The 21,809-nt window shown below is 36.9% G+C and overlaps 1 protein-coding gene across 1 annotated transcript; it reads right to left on the bottom strand.

Moving 5' to 3' along the window:
* Positions 1 to 6,796: 6,796 nt before the first annotated feature.
* Positions 6,797 to 20,326, bottom strand: si:dkey-32e6.6 (extracellular matrix protein 2). Its single transcript, XM_027170472.2, has 9 exons — positions 19,925 to 20,326; positions 18,128 to 18,180; positions 17,289 to 17,778; positions 17,067 to 17,182; positions 16,342 to 16,474; positions 15,202 to 15,359; positions 14,973 to 15,112; positions 9,841 to 10,167; positions 6,797 to 8,673 (listed from the first exon to the last, which is right to left on the bottom strand). Exons 1-9 carry the CDS (start codon positions 20,088 to 20,090, stop codon positions 8,496 to 8,498), a joined length of 1,761 nt encoding a protein of 586 aa, XP_027026273.1. The 5' UTR covers positions 20,091 to 20,326; the 3' UTR covers positions 6,797 to 8,495.
* Between the last annotated feature and the right edge of the window lie 1,483 nt (positions 20,327 to 21,809).

Genomic DNA, 21,809 nt, shown 5'->3' on the forward strand with positions numbered 1-21,809 from the left:
CAATTTATTTTGCGGGCGTACTTGTTTTGATATAGTGATATAATCTCTAGGAAAGCTTCTTATTAAGCTTCTTTAAACAAACAAATAACAAATAAATGAATAAATAAATGTAAAATAAATAAATGTTATAGTACTTCAGTGTTCAGTGAAAAGTGAACTCAAAATATTTTATTATCGTGCGCTTTAAATCAGTGCTCCCCCTAGTGTCTGTACAACTCACTACACTAAAGTCAAACTTTTATTCGACAATCAAATCAAATACGAATTATTTGGATGTTAGCTACACAAAGCGTGAAGAGTCAGAACACCCACAAAAACACAACTGTAAGAAAAGATTGAGTCTGTTGGTAAACTGCTCTGTTGTGTCTGTAGTCAGTAAAACCTTTGAACATGGCATGAATAGGGCAAAAGAACCACAATGAATTGTGTTTAGAACATGTGTTGCACACTTCAGAGTTTGTCATAGTTGTGGTTAAACCACAAGAACTATTCATACTCAGACACAATGCTCTTATAAAGTCAGTCTGATACTCGACAGATGCCCTATGAGCTGCTTTCAAACTTTAGTGTGGGATGTCCCTCAGACTTTCTTCTTAAACAGCAAGATTATTCTTATAAAGAAAGCAGTAGGACGCATAAGAATGTGATCCTAATTGTATTATTATTACATCCTGTACCAGTGCTGTTAAAAAACAAGCTTAGCTAAGTCATGCATGCATACGTTCATGGACAAACAAACATGCATACACTTTCAGATATGTGGCATAGAGTGGATTAAATCTCCCAGATTCATCATCATCTGCATTTATTTCATTCGAAAAGAGCTCGAAGAGAGCTAAGATCATCAGAGAGAAAGTGGAAGAAATCACAACTTGATGCAGATCTTGATTTTTACAGAACACTTCTTGTCAAGTTCTCCTCAGATGTGACTTCTGCCAAGACTTCCTTCTACAAGGAAAAGCTTGAAGCTTCCTCACACGACCCTCAGAAATTCCACAACATCATCTCTTCTCTGCTCAACCCCTCAGCTCCACCTTCTTCATCCTCCCTGACTGCAGAAGACTTTGCTTCTTTCTACCAGGAGAAGATTGAGGAAATCTGCCGGACCTTCACTTCAGCCCCGACTGCACTTACATCTCAGAGTATGGATTCCCCTACACCTTCGTTGTCACATTTCTCAACTGTGGCAGCAGAAGAGATTTTACAACTCATCCAGTCCTGCAATCCTACCACCTGCCCATTGGATCCACTCCCTACCACTATGCTCCAGACCATCTCACAAGACCTCTTGCCCTTCATTTCCACTATCGTCAATAGATCCATAGTATCTGGTCAGGTACCAACTACTTTCAAGAGAGCAAGGATTATTCCCATCCTAAAGAAACCTGCTCTGGATCCATCAGACATCAGTAACTACAGACCGGTATCACTTCTCTCATTTCTTTCAAAAATTCTTGAACGCCTTGTCTATAATCAACTGTCTGTCTATCTCTCACAGAACAACCTCCAAGATCCCAAACAGTCTGGCTGTAACGCTGCCGAACGCTGCCGAACGCTGCCGAACGCTGCTGAAAGGTCAAGGAGGATAAGGACGGATGATAGTTTGGCTGATCTAGCAGTATGTAGCTTCTCAGAGACATCCAAAAGGGCTGTCTCTGTAGAGTGAGCTGCTTTAAGACTTTAAGACAATTAAGACTCTCCACTGGCGTCCCACAGGGCTCAGTACTTGGTCCTCTTCTTTTCTCCCTGTATACTCACTGTCTTGGTGAAGTTATTTCATCACATGGGTTCTCTTACCACTGCTATGCTGACGATACACAACTTATCTTCTCTTTCCCACCCTCAGATGCCACAGCTTCTGACCGGATCTCAGCATGTCTGGCAGAAATTTCATCATGGATGACTGCTCATCAGTTTAAGCTCAATCCTAGCAAAACTGAACTGCTGTTCATCTCAGGTGATTTATCCCCAGGTCACGATCTTGCTATATCCTTGCACAACGGTCTGATCTCCCCTTCAGCCACAGCTCACAACCTTGGGGTAATCATGGACAATCAACTGTCCTTTTCCTCTCATGTTGCAAATGTGACTCGCTCATGTCGGTTTCTTCTCTACAACATTAGAAGGATTCGGCCGTTTTTGTCCACACAGACTGCCCAGGTACTTGTTCAGTCTCTTGTCATTTCTAGACTGGATTACTGCAATGCACTGCTGGCAGGTCTACCTATGAACGCAATCCGTCCTCTGCAAATGATCCAAAATGCAGCTGCCCGGCTTGTTTTCAACCTGCCAAAGTTCTCGCATACCACCCCGCTGCTGCGATCCCTCCACTGGCTTCCGGTAGCTGCACGCATCCGGTTCAAAACACTGATGCTGGCCAACAAAGCCAAAAATGGACCAGCTCCCTCTTACCTCAAAGCCCTCATCATTCCTCACACTGCACCCCGCAACCTCCGATCTACCAGCACTGCTCGACTGGTTCCACCATCTCTCAGGGTAAGAGGCAAGTATACTACAAGACTCTTCTCTGTACTGGCACCAAGGTGGTGGAATGAACTTCCCATAGAGGTCCGGACAGCTGAGTCACTGGCTATTTTCAAGCGGCGGTTGAAGACCTACTTATTCAGGAAGCACTTCAACTAGCACTTCTTTCCTTATCCTTTGCATTAAAAAAAAAATGACACTTTTTTTTTTTCATTGTAACTTTGAACAAATGTTTTAAACTCATGGTATCTTAAGTATGTAACCTAGTGAACCAGCATTAATGTATTCAGTGTTAGAGATTTAAGCACTTATGTACGTCGCTCTGGATAAGGGCGTCTGCCAAATGCTGTAAATGTAAATGTAACGTTAACAAATACTCTAAATATTAAATATAAATATAACCTATTAATCAGATTCTTGTTCTTGGCTGACAGGAGTGGATCCTAATGTTATCTTCTGCTGTTTGATGGTTTGTGTTTTCTGAAGTGCTTTCAGCTTACAATGGTTTTAAAAAGAGTTTAATTTAGTTATTATAAACGTAACTTTGTTTATGCTTACCAATACACATTTTTTGTTTATATTTATAAGTACAAGGTCAAAAGTTATGATACAGATTTAACTGAAACAGATTATCGAGGTGCATTATATAACAAAAACAAAAGTCCTCTCACTGCACTGTACTGTACATTTGGTAAACATAATATGAAACATTAACCATCCAACTTCATCCATCCAATCTGAGACCAACTTCAGGTGTTACCAGTTTAATCACTGGCTACACAATGTATTGCAGGTAGGGTTTATACTAAATGGCAGCAGTTTTGCTTCTTCCTTGCTCAAGTGACCGTATCCTGTGAAACACAAAATGGATCCTTACTATTGTTTAGCAGAGAATTCAGTTTCATATTGCAGTTTTACTTCCAGCCTTCTGTTTATTTGTAACAGCTGAGCATTAAGAGGTTTCTTGAAACTACTGATGGTCAATGAAAACCTGGTAAAAGTATCCTTGAGCACATCATGAATGTGTGATGAAAAACAACTGTTATTTCCTGATTTTGTCTTTGTATGTAATCATTTGCAGTTCTGTAGCCAACTTCTACTCACATTTGGCTGCTATGATTATTCAGTTATATTAATGTATAGACCGGGGCTACTGTTGAACAAATCACGGGAAATCCAGGCAGTGACTTTTTTGGCTAGGCAGTGTAGATGATTAGTGTTGTTGCAGACCCTCTAATTGTTAAGTGGTTGTTATTCCAGTTGCAGATTAGTTGTTCATTCTGTGCCCTTCCTCTTTAAAACTTGGTATAGACTTTGTTGTTCTTGAAGGAGTGAGTGTAAAAAACATGTAAAAGTCTTCCATTGAATAATTCTCTGATAAACTTCCAAAAAGTGGGTTAAAAGCTGTCTAATGCATTATTAAAACCTGTAAGTATAGTGGTGAACCATCATGTCCAAGGAGGAAATGTGGTCAGAACAAATCTTGAATTAACATATCACAGAGATACATTTGGTGAAATCAAATTGTAAAAAAAAAAAAAAAAAAAAAAAAAAAAAAAAAACAGCATTGTTCAGTTGTTTAATAGCTAATGTAAGAGCATTTCCTCACAAGCAATGCGAAGAGAACTTAAGAGATTGGAACTAACAGCTGTGTAGCCTTTGGAACACGTGGAAAAAAGGCTCATTTAGCTAGGAAGCATTATGATTGGCCTCTGGAGCAATTGAAAAAGATTGTGTGGCCTAATGAGTCCAGATTTACCCTGTTCCAGAGTGATGGGTAGAATAGAGGTGGATGAAATGATGCATTTATCATGCCTAGTGTTTACCGTACAAGCCTGTGTGGGCAGTGTTATGATCTGGGGTTGAATCGGTTGGTCAAGTTTCAACAACGTTAATGTAAAAAATGAGGCTAGCTGAATACCTAAATATATACTAAATATATACTAAATGACCAGATTTTTCTTGATTACATGATTTAATGATTACTGTACGTAATCCCTTTATCCAGAAACCAAAAAATGAAATTTTTACTTGATTTTTTTTTTTTTTTTGGTGATAATTTTCAGCAATGAATTTTTTTGTCATGTCAAATTCCATGGGTGGAAAATGGCTCATATGTAAGTAGACATTTAGAAATTAATGAATTTATAGTTTTTCCTGAGTATTTTTGTAGTCTATAGGGACAATAAATTCATAGAATAGTTCCCCAAAACAACAAAGGATCAATTGTTTTTTTAGACTAAAGTTTATATCTTCAAGGTAAATATTGATATCAAGTCCATTCCTGCTCTCTGCGATGCTCCAAGTTCTTTTAAAATTTAAAGGCATCAAATTCAAATATTAAACATCTGTGTAAAGTTATTGAAATAGATGTTTTCTTACACAGAAAGCCAATGTTATCCTGAAAAATGATTATATCAGGCTTGTAGCAATAACATAAGTCATTTGTTTATACTGAATAAAAATGTCTGATTAGTTGATTTCCAGTCCGTTGGTGGAATGAATTTTCAAATGTTTCCACAGGTACACACATGCTATCTAATTTCCACTGCCGTCATGTGTCCCTCTTGTCTATACAGTGTGATTATGGAATGTTGTGTCTGGGTTTGTGTTGTCCTTGTCCATGTGTGAATTTGCCACAGGGGGGTCAACATCTGCACCTTCTCTATCTCCTCAAATAATAAACACAGGAAGCTGCTGTTACTGATCAAGAGCTGACATATAAGGCAAAAAAAAAACTTTGCCCATTTAAGGGATTTTTTTTTAAATAAACATAATTCATAATTCAAACATAAAACATAAGTCCTACATATTTGTTTATGAATGTGACGTACAGTATATAAGTAAAAATTGTATAACTCTATTCAAGTTCAAGTGACTGAGGTTTTTTTATTTGAAAATAAATAAACTTGTTTACATTTTAACAGGTAAGATATTTAGCAATTTTGAGAATTATGTGAAATTCGTTTTTAATGTCGTATGTTTTCAATGTTGTAAGTAAAATGCTTGCACCTGCTCTTGGTAATTATATTATTAAACCATTTTTTTGTCGCACATATCAAGTTTTTTGGACAAAAATGTATGAAATGTGAGCTGTTTCACTGACATTGTGTTCATTGTTGTGTTTTTACTCTTTTTTGACAAACACTTATCTTTGAAGAACCAGCAGCTTTTGAACCCTTGCATACAGAGCCTTGACTTTTAAACTTTTGCCACATGCAAAAAACAGTCTCAGGTGGTACTGTGAAAAGACTGGTATAGATTTGAGATTAGATTTTTGAACAGGGCCTATATCACTTCAGTGCTCTGATTTTATAATCACAGTGGGAGGAGGATGACGTGACAATTCTAAAGATGACAGTACTGATGCTTGTGTGATGGAATACTATAAACGCTGCTGTCCTTTAAATCATTTTAAGCGACACAGCAAAAAAAAGAGCAGAAGGAGTACAGAGGAAGATACTTCTGCTAAACCAGAACATTTAATATGACATGTTCTGAAATGCATTGAGGCCAAACGTTACCCAGTCTGACACATTCTCCAAGAACAAGTTAGAGTGTGAAGAGCAAAATAAAGCCTAGAATGAATGGGTGCTTTCTGAGACAGTCGCCCCCTCACTAAAACAACTGTACAATTATGTGGAATCGAGATAACCGCACACAGATGAGGCAGCGGGGGAGTTTAGAGAGTTAACATGTGATTACATGTTCAGCAAAAAAGGAAAGCCATGTTGCTGTCCTCTACATACTGTAACAGGGTTAAGAGGGTGGTTAGGTACTCACAGCTGTGTTGTACAAACTGAATGCTGGAGCTAGAACTTGCTCTTTATTTTATTGCAGATTTTTCCTTGCTTGAAGTGACTTGCTTGATCACCTTGATACAGTGTAGCGCTGTTTTTCTCCTCCATTTTCATATCAAAGCATTGGTGCTGATACACTGCTAAATATTTTTTATTGGCATAGAAGTGTCAAAAATAACTTCCACTTCAGCCTAGCTGCCCTTTCTTTCACTATTAGTAGTCATTTTGTGTTTCTAGAATTCTGTACGTTAGACGTTTTATGGAGTTTTGTGGGCATCATTGAATACATTTGTAAATCTGGCTGAAAGTCTTTGTTCCGTTTGGCTTATGCAAACATTTATATTTTTTTTAGTTCATTGTGTTGAGTAATCCAAAAACACCATGTCAAATGAGACCATTCTGTAATGCGAGATTTGCACCACAGCAACAGGACTGACAAAATTGCTAGACATGATAGACCCTTTGGAACGAAGTCTGATTGAATGCAGATTGAGTCAACAGTCATCTCCGTTGTGTGGACTTTTATTGAATTTCAAACTGCAAAAAACCTACAATCGTTTCTGGTCTTTCTAGACAACGTTAAACATTACTTCACTTACCCTTAAAGACAGAATGTTTTTAGATGTCAAGGTGATTTTTTAAAATGTGGGTAACTTAATATTTTCAGTTGGGTTTTGGTGAATTGATACCATTTGGGCAGACAGGTAAATACTGAAATTATGATTCATGGAAAATTAGACTAGAAAGGAAATATATAAAAACATGCATGTTATATGGGTTTTAAAAAGGGTTTTTTTGTATATTAAAATAGATAAAAGGTTTACTGTAATAAATTGGTGTCATGTTTATGTATATGCTGAAATCTCCAGAGTAGACAGAAGAGAGAGGAGGCTAACCAAGTAATTGAACCAGTATGTGAGAGAAAGAGGAGTATATCCAGAGAAATGAGAGAACCTAATTCAGAAAAGTTTGAAACTCTGTAGAAACACAGGGGATTAGTGAATCCTGTGCCCATGTACAAATCTTGCTGGCTTTGGTTACCATCAGAATGTGGAAAGTGAGAAGGAGGGACAGGGTGGGACCAGCAAACAAGAAAAACATTGTATACGGTTGAAGTCAAATTGGCATAAGCATGAAGATTAGGACTTAAAAGAATCGATTTGGACATTGCGCACAGTAAGATCTAAGTTAATGGCAAGTGAGAGAACAATGAAAACAGTGATCGTATAATAAACATAGCTGGCCGGGCATCAGCGCTGTTGTGGCCTTTATATGCTAAAGAGGAGCTCAGAAATGTCCCCAGCTAGGAGCTCAATGTCTGGAGCTCATTTCTTTACAGAATTTCTACCTCTGTTGCTTCCCTGCTGCTCAGGGAGTGGAATGGCTGTAAGAACATGGGTATTGTTTTCTGCCAATGGTGCAGCCACTGGGTTATAAAATAAAATCTTTTTGGATTTTGGTTCACCTGAGGAAAGCCAAATAATCACACACACCCCAACACACAAACACACACCTTGTACCTTTTTGTTATTACTGCTGATACACACACTTGACAGAGTTGCTCTCCCGTCGAAGCTCCAATAGAGAGTAAATCTCTGTGAGAGAAACCTGTGTAGGTTTTACACTCTTTCTATAATTCTCTAAGTTTTTCCTTCGTATAATCACTGTACCCCTTTGTTAAAAATGTCCCATCACTGTCAGGTAAGTCACTGTCAATTCTCTTTGTGTTATAAGTTAATACTTCATGAGATGATCTGTATAGATTTATAATTATAACAATAATACATCTAGATCATAATATTTTTCAGGAACATTATATTGATAATCACTTTTGTAGCAAGTGTAAATGCACATTTGTATTTAAGACACTTTGCAGACATACAAACATTTAGCCAAGGGGTTGTATTATAAGTAATAATAAGTTGTAACAATAAATTGTAACAATCAATTGTAAGATGTGAACAATATTTAGCGCAGCACTGGCATCTCTTCCAAAAAAGATAAGCAAAGATACTGCTGTGGCATAAAGACTGGAATAAGAAGACATCCAGAATACACAGAAAATAGAGCCAACAGTGCCTTAAGAAATACAGAAAATCACCCTGAATCATGCCTTTGAATTAAATAGATAAATAAACAATTCAAATTAGTGTGTGCTTTTAAACTCAACAGCAAGCAGATGAGATGTGAAAGGAGCAATCTGCAGAACTTTTACACAATCTCATTATGATTCTGCGGCTCCAGGATGACCCTCTGAAGCTCGGGGATGCAGGACAGAGCTTTTCGGGGGATTCTGTTCACATCCAGGTAGTTGTTCTCCAGATGAAGAGCCAGCAAAGGAGATGCGTTAGTGAGACTGATTTTACACACGGATTTCACTGGAACAGTACTGGAACACATCATTTATATGAAGAGTTACACAAATATCTCTGTCAAATACTTAACATTTATCTATATATTTCATCATCTAAGAAACATTTGACTTCAAAATATTATATTAACCCTTTCTAGTAGTTGTAAAGCTGTACAGTTTGCATGGCTATAAACTGTAGGTCTGTGTAAACATTGTAAACAGGAGTTATGGTCTCTATAGTTGCACACAATTACTGGCATGCAGCCAAAGGAAACATTTCTTTTTCTAACTAGTCTGGAGTTTTCACTGCTTTAGGTTGGGTATGATTGACATGGTAGAATAACCCAAACATGCAGACAAGTTTATGGTTTTGAAATATAAACCAGATGCTGAAACCAGATTCTGAAAAACACACCTAATGATTGATTTTGCAAGAGCTATAAAGGATGAGAATAAATGCAAACAGGCCCTCAGTGATTGATAATCTGGGTTTTATTTTAGAGGATATGGTCTGCATGTTAAATTGTGTCACTATCAGAAGGTTCACAGAAGGTTCCAGAATGTATTTGAATTAAAGTGAATATCTGATTTGAAACAAGCATTATACTATATTTAACATCTTGAGTTATCTTGAGTCAAATTTACATAATTCATTATTTAAACCCAAATGGAGCTAAACAGACATCGTATTGGGTGCTTTCCCCTACTGTATAATCTTTCTCATAAATACATGCCCACGTACAGCGAATATCCTCCTCAAATTACAAATTACAAACAAGATTTTCTGTTTTTCATAGGTTATTTAATCTATTATCTTCACCCACTGGGCCATACAGTGGGTTTCACGTCTGCTTAAAGATATGTGAAAAGCAGTATGCTATGCAGACAGCAATATAGTTTCACTACAACATATCTGAAAATGAGAATATATTGAACTATGTAAATTATAAAGATGTGGGCATATATTTCTGAGACATTCACAATCAATTTCTTGCAAGCTACGTTTCTTTTATAGCTTTAGTCCCGAACATGGCTTATTAACAAAATAGAAAATGATATTTCTCACTGAACTGTTGTTTCTATGAATAAAGGAAGAATGTATGCAGCTTTTGTTTGTTTACTGTCAGTATCTTACAGTGAGGTGTCTGAATAAATGACTGTTAATGGCTTGTATGTGGGTGACCTTACTCATACAGTACTCACCTGATAAGATTGTGATCCAGCCGCAGCTGATGCAGGTTCCTGAAGTAGCGAATGTTTGGTGGGACCCTTTCCAACCTGTTGTTGTCTAGGTGGAGCTCCTCTAAAGTTTTGTAAGCTCCACGGAAGGCCTTCCCTAGCATACCATGCTCTAGTAGCTGGTTGTGAGAGAGGTGCAGTGACTGGAGACCTGGCCGCAGGTGGCTCAGTGTGTCTGGAGGGATGGACTGGATGAAGTTGTACTGCAGGGAGAGCTGTCGCAAAACTCTGGGCAAGTGTGCAGGTACCACGTACAACTGGTTGTGTGACAGATCCAGAGTCTCCAGCTTCCTGAGTGTGTGTGAAAAGAACAAAATATGTTTACTGTTACATATGCATTGAAGCAATTTGTGTAAAGATTCTGACAGAGTGCCCGGTAGACATGAAATTTTCATGCTGTCATCCATCGTTTTTCTTATAGGTTACTCTTTGTGCAGGGTTTTGCATTCTACACATTTGTGTTGGCTTCCAGTGAGCTCTCTGTGTTTTTTCCACCTCCCAAAAACATATCAGAAGGTAAACTGGCTACTGTGATAGGTATGAATGAGTTTGTGTATATGCATAATATCCTGCAATGACCAGGGACAGATTTTACTTAACATGCTTAACTATCTTTATACCAGAAATGTATTACTCAGCCTCCTGAATATTCTGCAGTCATTAGTACAATTTGATGAGACCTGTGACTGCTAACAGACACAATATTTTTCATGTGTTTACGAAATAGATAAAATAAATAAAAGCAAGCAAATACATCAATGATCATCCATCTTCACTAGAGAATGTACTTATGTTTTAATCTTAAAGCATATCTAAAGTAAAAAAAAATGATAAAGCACCTAGTTAAGATGATTATTAATGTAATACTTCAAGGAGTGACACATTGAAAAAGTGAGTTTGATCTTCTGGATTAATGTGTGCTTCCTGCTTCTTGCACTGGAATCATGTTCTCAGCCAAATGCAATTAATAAGTCAGAGGCAGTCCTACGAGAAGCTTAGGTTATGTGATTGCCACCAGATGCTCAACAGAGTTATACAACTAGGCTTATGCAACACATTGGCTATGACAACTGCTGTGTAGTCATGCACGGGGATTTATCCTGGCCCTGTTTTCTCTGTTAATTTCTGGATGTATGACAGACACAGGAGCTGCAGGGGAAAGGATACTGCAGCAGGACGCTGCTGTCAATTTACCTATACAGTCTTTTAAAAAATTTTCCTTTTGGAATCATCAAAAATAATTCAAGTTTTTCCCTTGTGCATGAATAACTTTGAATTGTTCTGCCCTGAGGACTTATGTAAATTGTTCTGACATGGCATTGTGTGCCCTTTTACTAATGTTAACTTGCATACTACAGCATGCATGTCTCAAAGTTTAAAAAAAAATTTAAAAAATAAAAATAAATAAAAAACAACACTGTAAGTCTTACTCATTAGTCAGAGCATGAGTCTTTCAGTTCATAAATTGTAGCTGTACTGCCGTCAGTATCCATCAACCCCCCTTACACTCTGTTCCAGCTCAAAGCTAACCAGAAACAAATGGGCTCTCCTGGAGGTCCCCTTCTTTTTTTTTCTCACACAAAATCCTTTTGAGCACACACAACCCATACAAACAAATTGTCACCCCTGCAGTGTCCAGCGGGTCTTTCACCTTCAAGCTGTTCCTATTCCCATAGAGTTACACAGAGAAGCAGTGCAACACGTCACATCACAGGAATGTTCCAGTGACTGTCAATCTCTAACAATTGCATCCGTTGCATGTGTTATTACCTTGGATATAAATTAAAGTCTACAGTATGGCTTTCAGGACAATCAATAGAGGTTTACATAAAATGCATATTTTTCAAGATCAATTTTGTTAATCTTTAATTATAGGTAGTCAATTTTTCTTTTGGGAACAGGACCAATCTTTAGTTACCAAGAAAATTGTCTGGGTCCTGTTGCCCATAGACATTAACAATGTTGGACAGTTAATTAAAGACAACAGCTTGAGACTTGCCTCATCCTGAGACATGCATCATTAGAGTGTAATGTCTGTATTTTTTTAATTAGATTTGTATTTTAAACATTTATTGAACATTCAAAATTTCCAAAAAGTTCTCTTAAACTTCTATTTTAGCTGAGTTAAAATCCAACCCTTTTTCTGTTATTATAAATTCTTTATTTAATGGTGTTTAAAAAAATGCTGTAGTATTTCTTTAAAGTCACTGGTTATACATGGGTCATTGGTTAAGGAAACATGTTAAGTCTCTGAGCAGCTGTTCTCTGATCTTATAAATTTAGTATACCATAAAAAGAGGAGTGCAGAAGCACATGGACTTTTAAGGCAACATACTGCAAAATCTGTTAAGTTCTTTAGGAGGAGCAGTGATTATAAGTGCCTAATGATGAAGCAAGACATTTTTTGTGTTATTTCCTCAGTAGATTATACAGAGCTGTGCACTAAAGAGTTAAAAACTGGCAGAGCAGCTAATGAGGCAGCATGCAAAGGTTGGTGGTAATTAGACTGGCTTCACAGAGCAGAATTAAGGAGTCTATTCGGATTGACAGGTGCTCGCAAAAAGACAGGAGATGAAAGCAGTGAAAGTCTGAATTAGGGTAGATGCACAAATTTACACAGAGATAATAGCATGGTGCTGTTGTTGGCTAGATCACACACACAGAAGCATCAAAAAGATGGCATAGGTTAGTGGCACTAACATTAAGAAAATGTGATAGTAGAGTTGTTAAGATAATTACAATGTACTGAGCGAAACTGTACGATTATAGATTTCTCCACTGAGACACTCATAAAACCTGCTGTAAAAAAAAAATAATAAAAAAAAAAAAAAAAAAACGGCTGCAGCAACATCAAAATTTCAAAAATGACAATGATTATATATCAGCTTTCCCCATCTTCTCTCCGTCATTACTCTCTTCTTTTTCTCTGTCTGTACTGTTCCTCTTTTTAAGAAGAATATAATAACAGAAATGTGACACAGCCTAAAGTAATGTGTCATAGAAGAATTCTTTCAAGTGTTTTTTTATCAATTTCTCAAACTTTTTGCAGCTAAGGACCTCTTTTACATCTTTATGACCCCATCAGAACACATTTATTTTATTAACATAATAAAATTATTTAATTATTAGGCTTATTATTCAAATGTGTACACTAATATTTAGGCTGTTTATTGGTGCTCCAGAGTTTTTTTATTCCTGAATAGGTTGACATTTGTTTTTGAGATGTAGACTGAACCCATTCAATTCAATTAACCAGTCTTATAGATTAATAACTATAAGAAGTCTTTAATAAATATAATATTTTTTCATAATCGGGTTGTGATTTCCACAATTATGATTTTTTAAGTCACAGACCACAACTTGCCTAACCTTAAATGTGCTTACTCATAGTTATAAATGAAATAGCTTTTGTCAATGACTAGATCGCTCTGCTTTATTAATTAGTCAATGAAGCATCTGCAAGTCACTCACAAGTCGCAATCTTGTGCTTTCAGTCATATCAGAAACACTCTACCTAACTGGCAGATGAAAGAGGAGCAGCACTGCTGAGTGTTGAAGCTTATGGCCCAGTGGTGTCATTGGACTTATTTGTACTGTGTGACTGACCCTGGAGAGATGCACATATCCTCTATCCTGATGTAACCCTTGGATCTGAGATCTAAGCAAAACCTGAGAACTTTAAGCTGTCAGGACCAAAAAATAAAAACAATAAACAATGGATTCTGTGAAACAATATCAGTGCTGTGCTTTTATTGTGGTTGTAGTGATACCTGGTTGATGTGCACCATCTAGAGTAGAAAAAATGCATTGTAACGATAGAGACTTAGACGTGGTAGATGTGAAGGTCGATGTCTTGGACAGAACATGATGTTTACTAGTACTATTAACTAGGTAAAAAATAAACAGCGGATTCTGGGACAATCTCCCTATACTTTTATAACTTTTATAATAGTTATGGCAACAGGATATATGACCAAAGGTATGTGGACATCTGACCACTGAATATTACATTTAAAGTCCATGAACATTAATATAGAGTTGGTGACCCCTTCACTGCTTTATCAGTGTCCACTCTTTAAAGAAGGCTTTCTATTAGATTTTGGACTGTGGCTGTGGGGATTGTGACCATTCACCAAGATGTTGGACATCATTTTGCCTAGAGCAAAGTTGGTGTTCCATTTCGGTTTCTTAAACTCCAGATTTAATAAAATGTTTGGGCCACTTAGTTCCCGTGAAAGGAATACTTAAGGCTAAATCATACTGTACTACATTCCAGGCAATTGTTTCACTTGTGTCATATGAGTGTTATGGTCAGGTGTCCACCAGCTTTTGGCCATTTACTGTATAGGTTGTTGTGCGCCATCTAGTGTAATGGAAGAAAATTGGACAAATCCTTTTGATTCAGTGTAAATGTTGCTACTTCAAAGGGATTTATTTATTCCTAAATTTATTCAATGTATTCATGAATACATTGATTCATTGATTAATTATTTATTCAGTAACCACTTTATTCCGGTCAGATTCATGGTTTACTTGGACCCTATGCTGGGAACACTAGACATGAAGGAGGAGTACACAAGGAACCACGCGCCCATCAATATATATTTTCTTCATAGAAAATGAGAAATGAATATTATTAAATGTCCTTTTTGTGTAAATTAATCTGTACATTTCCATGTGGTGTATTTTTGTATGTTTAAATGTTTGTTAATCCAAAATCTTTATCCTGGACAGACTTACTATGGGTTCTGTATGGGATGCCATTCTATAAAAGGACACCACACATGAACACTCACACACTCATTCAAAGCCCATGGACAATTTAATGTAGCTAGTTTACCTACTGGCATATTTTTGGAAGATGAAAAAAATAAAGCAAACAAGAAAAGCCCACACAGACACACAGGAAAACATGAAAAAAAACTTCACACAGACAGTAACCTGAGCTCAGTATGGAACCCTGGAGCTGTGATGTAGCAACACTACTTGCTCTATTAATGTGTATGTCTGTCTATGTCAAATAAACTCTCCCCTCTACTACTGCAAATGTAAAAAACTGTGGCAGAAGAAATAAAAGGTATATGCATGTAACTCACGGCAGGTCAATCCAGGCTCCAGGGAAGAAACTGGTGTCACTCAGGAGGTTGTGGCTCAGATCCAGGGCTCTCAAGTGGGCAGAGTTCATAAGAACATTTTCCTGCACCTCCACTAGCTGATTGTGTGGCATACTCAAATCCTGTAAGGACAAACAGTTACATGCATATACTCAATTTCAGAAAGAAATGCATTATAAACTCAGCTATAAAATATTTACATAGAGCTGACCTCTAGAGATGCAGGCAATCCGTTTGGAATGGAAGTGAATCGGTTGTTGTCTAGCCTCAGGTGCTTGAGAGTGGGGAGGTGTTGGAAGGCCAAGGGCTCAACACTGCCCTCCCACAGGATGTTTCCTGCCAGCTCTAGGTGGAGCAAGTTGGTCAAACCTACAGTAAATTCAAAGGACATTCTGAGACAAAGCCCCTAAATGTTCTCATATAAAAATTACTAAAACTTTTTCATATCCTGTTGACTGTTTTTTCTACATTCTGATAAAAGGTTACTCTAAAGTCACTCTAATGCTAACTGTGCTAATGAATTGTAAACACCACTGCTGAATGTTTGATTCTGATTGTTCAGAAGCTGTTGATTTTTAATAGCAGCACCACCCAGTTAGTTTTAACTGCAAGGTATAGATTAATGTGATGGACGTTCCAAATAAATATGTTTTCAAAATTGTCTAATCTTTGATATGGTTATATATTCTGTAAGGAGATATTATATAGCATTTTTGGCTGTTCATCCTTCAGGTTTTTCAGTAACAAGACACGCTGCATTTTTAGTCTTTAATTTTTTTTTTTTTTTTTTTTTTTTTTTAGTATTTTAGAAAGATGTAAATCACCCACATATGACTTGAGACCTTCATTGTAACTTAATGAAAACTGTTCTGAAACTCTCTAGACCTTCTCTTTTAACAAACGTAATAACTTAATTAAATTATCCATTTAAATAATCACTTAAACTGGTATTGTTTTTGTAAAGAACGTTTTTATTGCTTCCTTGCTTTATGTAACAGTCCAAAACTGTCAATTTTATATGCTCAGATAATTTCAAATAAAAAATATTTTTTCTTTAACGTTATATTTAGAAGGTTACCAATGTTGGACATTAAGATGAGATTTTATTTATTATTTTAGGCATATTGTTTTAACCTATTTTACTCATGGAAAATATATTTCCTTTCCATTTACCTTGTAATAAAGTAAATAAATACTAAAGTAATATCTAGACAGATTCTAAATACATGCATAAAATCTATTTACTGACACCCCTCTGTCACTGATGTTTTTAACAGTAAAGCTGTTGTGTTTTTTTTCCTTGCATCTCACTCTTCACTGCAAATTTCAAGGCAAAACCATCATGTCAAACCTTCCAAGTTGTGAGAAAGCACTTGGTTTATCTTGTTGTCATTTATTTTCAGCTCCTCCAGAGATCCTGGCAGTTGTGGGATTGTTTCTAGACCATTGCCATCAAGAGTCAGCACTTTTAGGTTTGTCAGATTCTGTTAAGGATAAATAAACAGTGTGGATATTTGTGAATAACTGCAGAGTACAGATGTGGACTCGGTATTTTACATGCTTAAACACCATCTTTTAATCATGATGCTAAATTAATCCGGCTGTATGTACAAGAAAACCACTAAATGAGTACTCTTGGGTTTTACGGTAACTCTTGTAGTGGTCGGATATTTTAAGCTAAAAGCTTTCTTTTTAAAGCCCTATCATCAGTGCAGTCCAGTAGAACCCTGTACAAGCTACCAATCCCCTATCCCTTGTTATTGGTGACACATCAGGATTGGATGCTGTAAAATATGATCTCATTTCCCTCCCCTTTGAGAGCACTTGCTCCTTCAGGCCATTACAGAGACATTATACAGAGGCGGTACTCTAAAGAATGCTGAATGTTTTCTGCAACTCAGAGAAATAAATAATTATCTTGGGGAAACTGTGAGAAATCAGCAGAGAAATAATGTGTGTACATTACATAATAATACATTGATTCCCAGATTACTCGGAATACAAATCTAGTACATTCAATTTTTGCAGTTTTTGCTTGTGTAACATGAAATTTTATGTTAGGGAGGTATAGATCACCTTGAAAAGGTCAGGGCTGATAGAGGAATCATCCAGAAAGTTTCTGCTCAAGTTGATGACCTCCAGGTTGGGCATACCAGAGAAAGCCTCAGATGGTAATGTAGTGAAGTTGTTTCCTGTGACAGACATGAATAAAAAACAGAATTTAAAAAGATATGTTTAAACTGAAGCTTCACAGTACAGATGTTTACAGAGTACAGAACATTCCTCCTCAAAACTCACCAGCTAAGTCAAGTGTAGTGATGTTCAGGTCATTGATGATGGGAAGTTCAGCAATGCCAGCCTCTGCACATGAAATCTCTGTTTCATTCACTTGGCAACCCTCTGGTAGCAATTCTGCTGTACTGTTCCCAGCTGCCTCATTCTCCTCTTCCTCTACCTGTTCTTCCTCCCCTCCTTCATTTTCCTCTTCTTCACCTCCTTCTTCTTCTCCTCCTTCTTCCCCTCCTTCTCCTCCTTCTTCCCCTCCTTCTCCTCCTTCTTCTTCTTCTTCTTCTTCCTCTTCATCATCATCTTCTTCTTCCTCATCGTCATCTTCATCGTCTTCTTCTTTTTTCTTTTTTGCTGGCTCATTAGCCTGGTCAAGAAGGCGGCTCTTTTCACGCCCCAGTTCGTGTAGTACAGTGCTCAGTTTACCTGAAATATCGCCTCTCATTTTTAGGATGGAATTTAGCTCCACCCACGCTGCCAAAGTCCGCCCCATATCTGGCTCCTGACAGAAACATGGAGCCCATCATTAGACGCAACTATATTGTATTTGGCACAAACATAAAAAGACTAAATGTAGTGGATAAATAGGAGAGCCAGAAAAGGAGCAGTGCCAATTTGTGAGATGAAAAACTATAGTTGAAGATAAAAATAGCCAGTACACTCATTATAACAGAGGCACACCTACTTAGCTGACCGCAAACCAGGGCGTTTAATGTACATGTAACTTCATATATACGTACAGTAAAATAATTGAAACTTGTTGCTTTTGCTATTTTTTCCCATTTAATCATAGTTTAAGAAGTAAAAATGAGTTTGTTGGTCCTCAAAAGTTTTCATAGAGCCAGGCTTACCTGCTTGTCCTTAGCTGTACCTTTTTTTGGTTTCTCGGCTGCTCTCTTCTCCCCTAAGAACAAATGCTAGAATTAAGACACTGCCACAAACAGCATGCTAACCAGCTTGTACATAGATCATGAGCTCCAGAATTACTGGCATCTTTTCTTCATAAAAAAAGAATTATAAAATGTGTTTGTGGTTAATCAGAACTTTTATTGAAAATAAAAAACCCTTATCAAAAAATACATATTTTTAACAAAACCATGTGTCATAATTATTGCCACTGCTGCATTTAGTACTTTAAGTTTTCTCCCTTTGGCAACATCGCACATTGTTCTCTTATAATGCTTAATGATACAAAATCACTCCTCAATACTGATGCTCTCCAGATGCTCTTCTCTTCTAGACTGGACTCTTCTCCTTTTTACCCATCTGTACCAAGGGTGCCAATGATCATTGAGCTGACTGTACTTAAGCCAAGAACATGGCACTTGGCAGAAGTGAATGCTGCATTTATGTACCTGTTAATTAACCAAAACCCTTTGTTTTCCCCAAGAAGCACAAAACATATAATCTATCATTTTCTTTTCTCTTTTATTTCTGAGATTGTATGGGATCTAAAACATTCTATTTGAGACTTTGGAAGAAAATTAATTGATGATAAGAAAAATTGATAATGAATAGTCCAGACAATTATGTGGCAGCAGTGTAATGCAAAAAAAAAAATCAGATATGATATCAGAGATGACAAGAACTTCTTGTGCTGTTCACATGAAACATATAAAGAAAAGGTGTGATTTCTGCAAGTCATGATTGTGGCATGATTTTGGAACCTGAAGGACTGGTTTGAGTATTTCAGAAACTGCTGATCTCTTGGGATTTTCACCCACAACAGTCTCTAGAGTTTACACAGAATGGTGTGAAAAACACAAACCATTGAGTGACTGACAGTTTTGTGGGTGGGAATACCTTGTTGTTGAGAGAGGTCAGAGGAAAATGGCCAGGTTGGTTCAGCCAAGAACAAAAATCTGAGGCTATCGAAGACACAGTCGCAGCTAACTGATCAGCTGAAGATTATGTTCTGCTCCACTTTCTTATCTACATGGTGTTTCCATTTACACCATTCTGTGTAAACTCCAAAGACTGTTGTATGTGAAAGGAGATCAACAGCTTCTGAAGCACTCAACCAAGAACATCTGGTACTAAATATCATAATGTCACAGAAATGACAGTTTTCCCATTTCTGATGTTTGATTTGAACATTAACTGAAGCTCCTGACCTGCATCTGCATTATTTTCTGCACTATCTATTTGTGTCACTATCACATGATTGACTGACAGGATAACTGCATTATTGGTCAGTGTACAGGAGTTTGTAATAAAATGGATGGTGTATATATACATATACATTTATTACATTTTTTACCTTTAATTATTTAATTATTTTATTATAATATTAAAACAAACTGGAAATAATTTCAAAACAAAAAATAAATGTTTAAACTTAAACTTTCTTGACTATTGACTATTGATTTTGACTATTCTTGATTATTCAGTATTCAAGGTGATGGACAAAATATGCAAATTTAAGCAAATATATGATATTAACTAAGTTAACTCTTTTGTACAAAAGGTCAGATTTCCCATGAGTCTTTAAAGTATGCGTTCAGAAGACAATAGATTTGATCTAAATGGAACAAAAAAAAACACAGGAACAAATATTTGTAAAAACTATCCAGAACTCCACTGGAATCTAATGACAAATCTAATCTAAAACATTTGCACCATTAGAGCATCATTACAGAATAACTTACTTGAATATTCCACTGCTGTCTCCACTTCTGGAGTGTTTGTAATGTCAGTGCTTGTCCCATTCTCAGTAATCTTTCCCAGTGCATTTGGCTTGTCTGCTTCCACAGCCGAAGCTCCTACAAATACACCTACACAAATACATAAAATCAATGCTGACTGCATGGTCATGATTTACTCTGTGCCCCTAACACTTGGTGTGACGGTCTCACTCAGTGTGCACCTGATGCCTGCCCTCTTAAAGAGTCAGCTAGAGGAAGAGGCGAGCCCAGGAGGAGGGGGTTAATGATGTACAAGGAACATCCTTGCCTGGAAACCATCCCATTTTCAGAAACATCATCCTTTCTTTTACGCATTTAGTGGTTAAGCTGTGTTTGCATACTGAAACATTTTTAGAATGAGAGAAAGAGTCATCCAGAGAGAGTGAGAGACTGAGAGGACACAGCAGGACAGGGAGAAGAGCAGACAGTGGTATTAGCCATGTCAAGCCACCCAGAGTGACACGACTTCACACTTTGTAACACTTATGATAGACAAATTGGGAAAATAAGAAAACAAGTGTGAAATCAGGGAGTGGACTGGCTGACTCTTTCACGTCTGTCTCCAGCTCTGTATGGCACAAGGCCAATAGCATGTATGTCTGAAAAGGAGACAGACATAGGCCAAAAAAAAAAAAAATTTACTTGCTAGATTAAAAAGACTCACACACACACACACACACACACACACACACACACACACACACACACACACACACACACACACACAATTCTTCACACACATAATTGTTTTTATTACACTTATTTTTTGTTTATTTATTTACTAACAATCAGTTTTATAGTTGTTACAGTCTCTATTTAGTTATTACTGAATATTTATATGTGTAATTGATAACTCATGCTTTGGTGGTGTAAGCCCAGTCTGATGCAAAGTAGACAAAACATTACAGGAATTTTACAGGATTATTCCACAGTGATGATGAATTATCGAATCTGACTGGTCAGAAGGTGTTGATTAATTTTCTAGAACAACATAGCTCTGAAAACGGCTGTAATTCTCCGATGTAAATCACATATTTGTCACTCATTCCAACAGCTTATTGTTTAAACACATTTTCAAGGACATGGAGAATGGTGGATGCTCCACACACAAATTCACTTTTTCTTGAAGGTTCCACAAAATTAAATACAAATACTTATGGTTAAAGGTATAATTCTTTAATCGATTAAAAATTGGAATTATTAACAAATAGATTTTAATGTCGTATATAATCTAATGCTCATATGTTTTATTTTGATTCAAAGTTTTCAAAGTACATTTTGACATTATGCAAATGGTTTGGAATCTGTGGAAGGAAAGTTCAGGAATAAAAAGTTGTGCTGAATGTCTTCCCAAAAAAATAAATTTCATTTACCAAGTGCATAAATTTACCAAATGTGCCTAATATTTGAATAGCTCACTTGTATTTTTAGACAGCGGGGGGGGGGGGGGGGGGGGGGGGGGGGTCTGTAGTATCGAAGGTTATGACAGGTTAAATGTAAGTTCTCTCTCTCTCTCTCTCTCTCTCTCACACACACACACACACACACACACACACACACACACATACACATGCACACACACACACACACACACAGAGGACTGACTGCATGGGGGAATGCTGACCACAAGGAATCACTGTAGAGTGAGAGATAGCCCACTGACTCCATTAATGTTTGCTATAAGGCGAACACAGACTAAAACACAGACTATTACTACTATATTGTTTATATAGCAAGTACATGATTTTCCCAACTTCTTCAGCTGTTTTTAATAACCTGACATAAGGTTAAAATGCTAACGTCAGAAACCATGTAAGTTAAAGATTTGCAGTTGGAGAAGGGAATCTGT

The sequence above is a fragment of the Tachysurus fulvidraco genome, chromosome 23, assembly GCF_022655615.1.
Source record: "Tachysurus fulvidraco isolate hzauxx_2018 chromosome 23, HZAU_PFXX_2.0, whole genome shotgun sequence".
NCBI lineage: Eukaryota > Metazoa > Chordata > Actinopteri > Siluriformes > Bagridae > Tachysurus > Tachysurus fulvidraco.

Coding starts and splice junctions, on each gene's coding strand:
- si:dkey-32e6.6 (XM_027170472.2), bottom strand. CDS start 20,090: ATGACCATGCAGTCAGCATTGATTTTATGTATTTGTGTAGGTGTATTT. Junction 10,168..14,972: donor GGAGCCTGGATTGACCTGCC/GTGAGTTACATG, acceptor ACACACACTCAG/GAAGCTGGAGACTCTGGATC. Junction 8,674..9,840: donor CTGGATCACAATCTTATCAG/GTGAGTACTGTA, acceptor GATGTGTTCCAG/TACTGTTCCAGTGAAATCCG.